This window comes from Pagrus major, chromosome 10 (genome assembly GCF_040436345.1).
Source record: "Pagrus major chromosome 10, Pma_NU_1.0".
In the NCBI taxonomy this organism is placed as follows: Eukaryota; Metazoa; Chordata; class Actinopteri; order Spariformes; family Sparidae; genus Pagrus; species Pagrus major.
The window spans coordinates 15,853,217-15,863,383 of NC_133224.1; the positions used below are offsets into that span (position 1 = coordinate 15,853,217).

Consider the following 10,167-nt stretch of genomic DNA (forward strand, 5'->3'; position numbering starts at 1 on the left):
TTCTGAGAAGCTAATTCAACTAGGCCTATGTGTTTATTACTGGGGTCATAGGTAGTGGTGGTGCATGTGTACTGGACCACATTATATGTTTATTGAGAATTGTTTGTACTATTTTGCCCCCTCATGTATGTAAATGAACGAAACACCTCTCAATATCATGATTGTGTCCAGTCCATAAATAAACATTCAGTTGAATCAACACCTGTGACAGTGACAACAAAAACTGAACATTACACTCCATCAGCCGAGGAAAATCATGTAATCATGTAGGCCTGTGGACGTTGAGTTTGGATCTCTCTGTTGAATTGACAAGCTTTTGAAAGGTCAGATATGTGGCATAGTTGTTTTATTGGATTGCATTAATATTAAGTGCCACTGACTGATTTTCTTTTTGGTATTGTGTGAAATTAGGCACTTTTCCAAAACTTCCATCATAATGCTTTTGAACTAAAAGCACAGAGACAATATTTAACATACATTAATAATGAAAATACATAAATAAAAATAAATAAAAAAAGTTGTATGAAAAGATTTGTACTTTTTATTAATATTGTCATGAATGCCATAACAAACATGTCTTACTCAAAATGGAGTCAAGGCTCTTACTGTAAGAGCCTACATATTTATACATTATTTACATGAATACTGCATACAGTAACCCTAGTATATGGCATCATTTACATACAAGATAATTCATTCTAAAAATAGAGATACAAGTCAGTATTAAAGTGAAGTTTTCAAATACTTGGGAAGCAATGTCAACATTCATGCATTACTTTAATAGAACTGCACCTGTTTCCAGTGCATGTTTAGTTAGTAATGAAATGCTTAAAAGTTAAGAATTATTTGAATAATCTACCACAGTCAATATTCACAGTTTTGTAGGTTGAAGAACGTCAGTTCCCTTTAGGTCCCTAGCAGCACTATTACCAGCAGGCTGGATAGAGAATGAAAGTACTGTAAATTAGAGAGAACCAGGATTAAAAATGCAGTTTCATTATTTTAGAATCATATAATTACCCACAATTAAAGTTATCTGAAAAAGGTGTCACAAGGGGGGGGGGGGGGGGGGGGGGGGGGGGGGGGGGGTAATCTAAAACGTACTTTAAAACACTCTTTTTACTGGTGGTAAAAAAAAAAAAAAATTTAAAAAAAATTGACAGGTCATTTAAAAGATGCCTGTTTTTCAATCCAGTTAAGTTGGAAGTCATGACTTCAAAGTATTTAGTATTTGCTGTTTTGAATAAAAACAACTGAAATGTAGAATTTCATATTAAATTCCATTTACTTAAGATAAAAGGCTAAAAACAATATAACTCTTGTCTAGAGCAAAGTGACAATGAATTCACAAAGCGACTCAGATGCTGCCAAAGCAATGCATTCGAGCATTTACATCAAAAAGGTCTAAACTAAAACTAATTACAACAAATAAAAACTCATAGATGAATCTCAGACTTCAAACTCTGATCTAGTGTGACTGAGGACACTCGACCTACTGAATGTAAAACCAGTCTGGTACTATATTCTAAGCAACAATAGATCATAGAAGCCACTGTATTCTGTTAATTCCCTGTGGATGCAATGCTGATTGTCCAACAGGTGTTTTCCCATGTCATCCACCATATTTCATCACTTAAAAATAAAATATAAAAACATACTAGAGTACTAAACCAAAGTCACGGCATACAGAGCTAATTTTAAAAACAGTTCTGTCATTCAAGTTGTGCATTTCCTTGCCGTTCTCCCCACTCGTACCCAGCTGTTCCAAAAATTAGGACTTCTGCTCAGGTGGTTTGTCTGTCATCAGCTGAGAGATTGCAGTCAACCAGGTTGCTAGTCATTTGTCTCTGCTGTGGTTGTTGACGCCATGGACTGGCTCTATGGTCAAAGATTGGAAGATTAAACCCACTAACTAGACCAGTTCACCGGCACTGACTGGGTAAAGTGGAACTGTCATTAGTGCCAGAGTGGTATTAAGGAGTCTTCTGACTTATTATGGTTAATTAAAAAAGTTTTAAAATACAAAAGTAACATTTTCTACTAAGTACACAAAAGAACAGACATTGCCTATGTTTGCTCATTCTTCATGGAGAAAAGTCTGCTGGAGGGTGGTGGGCAGGGAGGAGTCTTAAGCTCTGTATGTTTGGTGGTGGGTGTGTTTGGCATTCATCTTAACTGATGTGACCCCAAAGAGGTAGAAAAACAGCATTCCATTCTATAAAAATTTAGTAATCGCTTGTGTGTCTGTAATTGCAGGTACATCTGGAACTTTAGGTTACTGAATGCAGGTTTAAAACAACAGTTTTCTCTTTACATCTTGGGTCTCTTTGCCACCCTAAAGTTCCCCACAGCTGACTCCATCTCCAGTCCAGCCAGCTGTCTATCACAAGCATTTATGGTCCTCCACCCAAGTTCACCCTATGCTTACATGATTCCTACTTCAGTTCTAGATGTGTGTAAGTGGGACGGTTCCGCTGAGGTAGTGCTGCTGGACACTGGTGTAGCCCCTCTGTGCAGTCGTTGGGTCACTGGCATCCCCCCCTGGTCCAGGAATGTACATGCTTATCATGTCCCTGAGGTCACTCTGCATAGGCCCCCGGTGGTGGTTCGGCGTCCCAGTTGGAGGCGAGTGGGACACCGTTTCTGCTTTTACCATGGACATGGTGACAGGGCTTGGCTGTTGGGAACTGCTACCATATGACATGGGGCTGTGGAATGGAGATGACGATACAAGTTAGATACAATCTGAGAGTTTAAAATAAAATACATCTGGTTAATGTGAAAAATTGTGCTAAGGCAGGAAATCAGACCATACATGTACCGGTTACTGATACATTTATATATAGTGATCTCCCATATTTTTAAAAACAAGTTATAGATTATCCAATAGAAGGATGAACTGCTGCGCTATTGATTTTTCCTTTTATCCCATTTCGAGTTTCTTTTAGTGCTTTACCCAGATTAGGAAAACCAGCACTCTCATTCACATGGTTTTTAATAATAAGGTTATGGGAAGAAGTCAAAAAGACAGTGATGAGGATGACAGCATGCCACGCAGTACAGTTCTATGAATTTGTAAAACAATTACTTTATTAAAACATTACTTGAATCGTGTAGACTGGAAATAATATTGCACATCATGATATAGAAATATGTATAAATACAGGCTGAAGGAGGTAATCATAATGCATTTTATTATTGTAGTCTTTAAGCCTGCCTTTCTGCAGTTTATTTTAGCCTTACAGTCTCTCGCCCTCACAGAATTGATGTGATGACTGAACATGTCAGAGTAATACGACTGAAGTCCACAAGTCTGGAGGATGGAGATTTGAATCCAGGCTTTCTGTGACACTGATGCCAAAACCCATTTCAAATTATTTCCAACTTTTTACCTCATATTTTGAATGTCCTATTATCTTATTACAAACAACTTGAAAATGTTGACCAAATATTAAGAGCATAAAGAACTGTCCCAAATCAGCAGTATTTAAACTAATGAACTGAGGCTGAAGGTAATTTAGTTTGACTCATAACTGAGTTCAGTAGTAGTAGAAGTAGTTGAGAAAACCTAAAGCACCAACTCAAAGGGCATTTGCTGAAACCATAGACCAAAAGACATCAACTTTGATCCTCTGTAGTGTAATGGTATTTGAATGTCACAAATGATTGCTTATAACATAAATACTGTAGAAATAGAGGTAAAAGGTCTGGATCCATATTACACTAATGGAATTAGCCAACTATTTAACCTGACTGACTTCTCCATTCCAAAAGACATGAGTCAATTAATTGGCTACACCTATGCTCAAACCATGGCAGATTAATAATAATTAGCACCAGTTGTTTACTATGTTGTTTACAATGTTGCCTGCAAACTCTGTGGGCCTTCAGTCAAACACCTCTGCTTGTCACTTAGTCACATCTGAGCAGAAAAGAGTGAGTGAGTTAGATACATCTTTTAAAAAAATAAAAAATAAAAAAAAAAAAGTACAATGCCAACATTTCTTTTGCAACTTTTATTCAGTACCGCTGTCACATCATTGATTTTTTTTTTTTTACACTATATTATCGGCTTAATTTGCCAACTGAAATCATTTTAATAATTAATTATCAAAATAGTTGGCAATTAATTTAGTAGTTGATTAATCATTGCAATGTTAGAGGACTCATTTCTCATAGGGGTAGATGACTGTCTGGAACTGTACATCAAATTAGCTGTAAAAAAAACTATGTAGGAGCAATTTTAATTCTTTGAGGTATTATTTTCAGACAGAGTCCTTGCAAACTGTTGATCCCTGCATGACTGGTGGAGGCTGCGCAGCCATTAGCCACTATCGGAGCCATGTTTTCACCAATAGATACTTAGTAAGTGACGTCACACAGCTCAAAGCAGTGTGCTTTAGTGGGATGGTCAAGTGATAGACTATGTATAGTGCAGTGCAATGACTTTCATTAAAAGTGATACGGCGCTCAGAAAATGAGTGAGTATTTATCTGCTGCATAATTTGTGGTACTGTATGTCCGTTTTGATGCATCCATAGATAGCCAATGTGAAAGAGAATAAAGGTGCTGGCCATGTGCTACTATGCTAATTATATTTTATGCATGCTAGTTTATGGCCATTGGCTCATCTGACTTAGCACGGCAGATCGAAACATGTTGATACATTTATAATACCTGTTCAAGTGTTCAATGGTTGAGCTAAAATACAAAGTGGCTAGTGTCAGGTATAGGTAGCTGTATTGCTATTGTCGCTTTGCTAACTCGGTGACAGGTTTTTTGCTAATAAAGTATACTGGTGCTTCGTCAGTCGGAGGACTTCACACAAATCACAGGAAGCATTATGTGTCAGCATTAGTGTTACTAGTCAAACTCACAATCCATAGATTGCTGAGAATCATTTGGCAAGTGGCCTTGACCAAGCTTGTTCTCACATGACTCAAAGTTTTTGACATTTTAAACAAGACAAGCAAGTAACTGATCAAGCATCTGACAGAGCAGGAGAATTTTCTAGTTTTTTAAAAAAAAAAGATGGTCTCTAAATTGTTAACACTGCAGTTTTCTAGATACTAGAATAAATTTCAATGTCATCTGTCCTCACACCAGAGTATTTATCAAAGTGTTCAGTCTTTGTAGCTTGGGGACATGAAACCTATGGCAGGAGGCAAAGACCCAGAAGTTTAACAGGGGACAATGGTTTAGCAGGAATGTGGGTAGAGGACCACACACAGACCAGTCCTGCCTACAATCTAGTCATACTGATCAACATTCCAGTCAGGACCCAGCCCAGAGCAGAGTGTCACAAGCATAACAAGTGGAAATCAGACTGACACCTGTTGTTTAATGTTATGAGTTCCTCACTGACTTTATGGGACTGAATGTACTTCATCTTACATTTCTACCCGATTAAACTCTTATTTAAGTGTTCTCTTACGAGTCAGTTTTACATCAGGTGCACTTGGTAGAACATTTCAGTAGTTTGAGAGTTGTATTTTAGATCATCAAGTCACAAACCTGTAAAACACTGAAAATAATTCTGTCAGTGTGCATGAAAGATATATAGGACATGTGTAATTATGGCCTTCATGTGAACATAATCTAAAAATGAAAATAATGCTGAAATAATATAAAACACACCATTCAAACACCTTGGTCTGTAAGCTATATATGATCTCTGTGCATTTAACCCTAACCCTGTCCAATGATTTAAAGATGCATTTCTGTGCAAATGCACCACAGATTGTAATTTTAAAGCGCTCACACCATTTTAGCCATCCTTTTTTGGAAAGCCATCATCAGGTCACATGAGAAACTGTTGACCTTTTGTTCAGTACCTCAAGAATTGATAAATTTCACTAATACTTAGAGAAAATAAAGAAAATAGTACCAGATCCTGTCTGATGGTGAAGGTGGAAGTGGGAATGAGAGTATGTTGGAGACCTTGATGGCTTTCTCTGGACAGGGGGGACCTCATTTTATTAAGCATTGATATTGTTCATATTGTGATTTTATCAGTTAGACCTCTATCTTTGAGACAACAGATGAAAGGACCAGCCTATGAAACAATTGAGGTTCAATAGGCTATATGAAAATATATAATTGAATGAAAGTTAATCATCTTGATTCCAGAGTGGTTAAATTGATGGACACAGATTGTTAAAATTTGGAAAAGTGAATTTGATCCTTTATTATAAACTTAACTGTAAATTAGGACTGTATTGCAGGGTACACTTTATTCCCACTGCCCAGTTTTACTGAGGCGCGATTGTTGCTTACGGGACCAATATAAAACACCTATCATTTAATCTTGAGGAGGGGGCTACCCGAGTAAACGTCACAAACACAGCTCACCTGTACGAGTTGGCTCCGTTCATGTACGTCTGTGCTGCAGTCATTGCAGGTGGGTACTGGAGGGCTGACAGATCATATCGGTGTAGCTGCTGTGTGTAGCCGAGCGCCTCGCCCTGCATGCCGGCGTACCCCCCGGTGGGGCCCCAACCGTAGCTTTCCATCCTTGGACTACCACCTTGCCCCTGTGCTGCCGCCAGCAGGTTTCCTGCGGACAGCGGGTATTTGCCCACCTGAGTGTCCTTTTTAAGCAGGGGCTTTGTCTTGCGGCGTGGCTTGTACTTGTAGTCGGGATACTCCTTCATGTGGACCGCCCGGAGCCGCTTGGCCTCGTCGATGAAAGGTCGCTTCTCGGCGTCGGTCAGAAGTTTCCACTCAGCTCCCAGCCGCTTGCTGATCTCAGAATTGTGCATTTTGGGATTTTCTTGAGCCATCTTGCGTCTCTGACCCCTGGACCAGACCATAAACGCGTTCATGGGTCGCTTGACTTTATCCATGGGGTCGCCTCCAGGTGCACATGCCGTCTTGGAGCTCGGGTGAGAGTTTCCATTACTGCCTATGTTCCCCGTCATGGTGCCGGTGACCGGTGACATTCCCTGAGAAGTCTGATGAGAAGTGGGCTGGCCTGTCGGCTTCAGCTCGTGTTCCATCATGCTGTACATGTTGGACAGATGTAGTAAAATTGAGATGAGTTTTGCCTACAGAATAGTTGACACGCTGAAGCACACAGTAGCCGTTTGTCGCCGTCCACCTGACTTGTAGCCAGGTTTAACTGGGAGCGCCGGGTGATCCAAATTGAAGGCTAATTACTCAGGACACACACCGGAGACAAAACAGGGCGCAAAGGACGTCCAGTTTTCTTTCCCTAAATTATAAATCTGATTCTAGCAATCATTACCGTTGTAGTAATATACACTGAAGATAGACCTAGTCCATTTAAAATTCAGCAGCTGCCTGACCGTAGTGAAAGAGTTCTGGCGGAAAACACTTGTTATCAGACTTCCAGCTCACACACTGAACTCATCTGCCTGCTAAAGCCTAAAGTTCTTCTTTGCTCGTGCAGTCAGTCGGGTGTGGACCAATGGGAGAGCGAAAATCTGTGCGCGTGCATTTGCAACTGAAAAGGCTTCGATGGTGCACGAAACACTTGTTGGTGACGGAGGTGGAGAGAGGGGAGGCATTCCACGGAGAAAAGTATCTTCTTGAAACAATTAATACCAACTATACTGATCAGATGGTGATTTTATCAAAGTTATCTACGAAGGGGGGGGGGGGGGGGGGGGCATCCACTGCTTTGCCCCCCTAACATATAGCCTACACTAACATACACACCTTCGCTCTCTCTGTCCCATGATCCAAAAACGCGCGCGCGTACACACACACACACACACACACACACAAACAGCGACACTCCCTCCACACTCTTTTTCTCATACATGGACGTAATTCTTTTAACACTAAATCAATATAAACTGCCTGTATGTCTGTCTCTTTTCAACCCATTGTATTTATTCCGTTTTTGTTCTGAACACTTATACACAGAAAATTAGGACAATCTAAAAAAGGTATTGAAAATAACAATAATAACTATATATGTATAAATATAAATGTATTGTGTCTTGTATTATTAATATCACATTGGAATTGGCATAAAAGTATCACAGAATGTTTTAAAAAATTACAAACTTGTGCTGGGTAATCCTCAGGGGATTATTTTTCAGGAAGTCCTTTTCAAAGTCCTTGGGTTTCCCCTTTGTTGCAAATATTGATGTTTCCACGAAAAGCAAGTTTGATAGACTTAAAATCACAGGCATAAAGTTTTTTTGTGGGCTTTAAAAAAATAGCGAGGAAACATGCTGTAAATAGGGAAAACATCCTGTAATATCTTTATGCAGTGTCTTTATACTGAGGCCAAATTGACTTTAGGGCCCTATGTAGTTTTGGAGAAGAAGTAGCAGAACTAGACTTGGCATCCCCCTAGTTTACACCACAGAGTCCATGGTTGGGGTTGGGTGTTGTCTTTCAGTATCCCTTGGGCTCTGTGCAGACATCTCACCTTACTGATTTCACTGATGCTCAGTAGATTGGTATCAATGATGTTCAGGGCAGTTTCTGGGCCATGCCCGAATCATGCCATTTGATGATGTCAGATTGCTTTCTATAAGGAGTGTAACAGTTGATGTAGTCGTACCGAAACACTTGGTTGGGACATTGCAGTTTGGTGCACGCAGCAATACGATGGATACATCTGACTGTCATATGGTGAGAGCATATGTTAATGAGTGAGACTAAAACCGTTCTGACCCACACTCCAACTTAGTCAACGGCGCCTTAAAGCTGAAGAAGAAGAAGCAAAAAAAAGATCAAACAAGGATGGTGTGTCAGCGTTGTTTGACAGCTGTATGCAAGTGGAAACATGTCGAAAATGCTAACACATATTAGACAGAGTCCTACAACTTCTCCCTGCACGCGACCCCTAGATGTGAAAGCAGACAGGGCCAAATACATTAACGAAGTTATTGGCATTCAAATCACATTTACATTTGTGACAGCCCTGCAAAAAAATATGACTAATGTTTCAGTTCATGTTCACTAGTTACTGCTTAAAGTTGATCTTTGAGTCTCATTCCCAACTCGTCAAAAACTGACCCTTTGGGATTGTAGAACGGGTTGGCTGCCATCCTAAAATGTCTGGATGGATTGAGACTCAAAAATCAACTTTTATTACAAATAGCACCTTTAATACGCTGACAGGGAAGCTTAAGCAACTTTTAGTTATTATGCTCCCCACCTTTGGAACAACTTCCTGAATACCTGAGGTCTGCTAAAACTGTCAGCCATTTAAAGGGCTTATAACATTACTGTTTAGTGTGGCTTCCGATAAATTAGATACACCTTTAAAATCTATCTTGCTTTTGTTGTTATGTTTTAAAGGCAATTTCTTTAGTCATTAACTATGTATTTGCCAACTTTTCCTTTGTTTTATTGTCTTTTTAAATGCAATTCTAAAAATGTATAATGTCTTAACAGGCTAAAACAAACTAACTGCACTACTGTCTGTTAAAAAATAATGAAAAGAAACTTAGTCTTATGCATTTGAAATTTTTTGTTTTCTTTTCACCATTGAACTGAAATTGTACCAAACTGTAACCCCTGTACCAAGGTATGTACCAAACCTAATGTAAAAGTTGGCAAGAACCTGGCATTGGAATTTCTTTATGAGCTTTATTTTATTTTGTTTTATTTCATTTTATTTTTTTTCCAGAGTGGCAATATGTGATGGCCATGAAGGGGTTGTCTGTGATGTTGATTACCAGGAACTGAGGACAGGGGAGTGCGCCTTTTCCTTATTTATCTATTTATTTATTTTTCTTCAACTTTGTTCATTGAGTTCAAATCGAAGATATCACTTTTTAAGGTGTAGTTTGTTTGTGCCACAATAAAGTCATAGGAGGAGTGTCAACATTTGGCCTCTTTTGCCTCATTCTTTCCAATAGAGAAGGGAGCCACCTGCTTCTATGTCAGTGGCACAAAGCACAAACTGTGGGAGAGACTGGCCTAACACTATAACGCTATCAGGACCCTCAGCCACAACTACCCCATGGCACAGCACCACAAGATGGTGGGCCACACTAATCCAGACACTTTAAAAGTCATGGCCCTTGAGGTCATCCCAAAAACGGGGAGGTAACAGACTCAAATGTCTCCTACAATGGAAGACATTTTGGACTTACACTCTCAGGCCTTACTGAGAAAATTGACTTCTCTTACTTAGTTTGGTAACTAATGATTTTTGTTGTGATTTAGATGGTATAAAGT

At 39.3% G+C, this 10,167-nt stretch overlaps 1 protein-coding gene across 2 annotated transcripts; it reads right to left on the reverse strand.

The window, feature by feature from the left end:
• Positions 1 to 527: 527 nt before the first annotated feature.
• LOC141003639 (transcription factor Sox-19b-like) lies at positions 528 to 7,328 on the reverse strand. 2 transcript variants are annotated; one of them, XM_073475046.1, is made up of 3 exons: positions 6,352 to 7,328; positions 2,429 to 2,708; positions 528 to 957 (listed from the first exon to the last, which is right to left on the reverse strand). In XM_073475046.1, exons 1-2 carry the CDS (start codon positions 7,008 to 7,010, stop codon positions 2,447 to 2,449), a joined length of 921 nt encoding a protein of 306 aa, XP_073331147.1. In that variant the 5' UTR covers positions 7,011 to 7,328; the 3' UTR covers positions 528 to 957; positions 2,429 to 2,446. The 2 variants fall into 2 exon arrangements, with proteins under 2 accessions (XP_073331147.1, XP_073331146.1); XM_073475045.1 differs by lacking the exon at positions 528 to 957 and having other exon boundaries at positions 1,267 to 2,708.
• Positions 7,329 to 10,167: the final 2,839 nt, after the last annotated feature.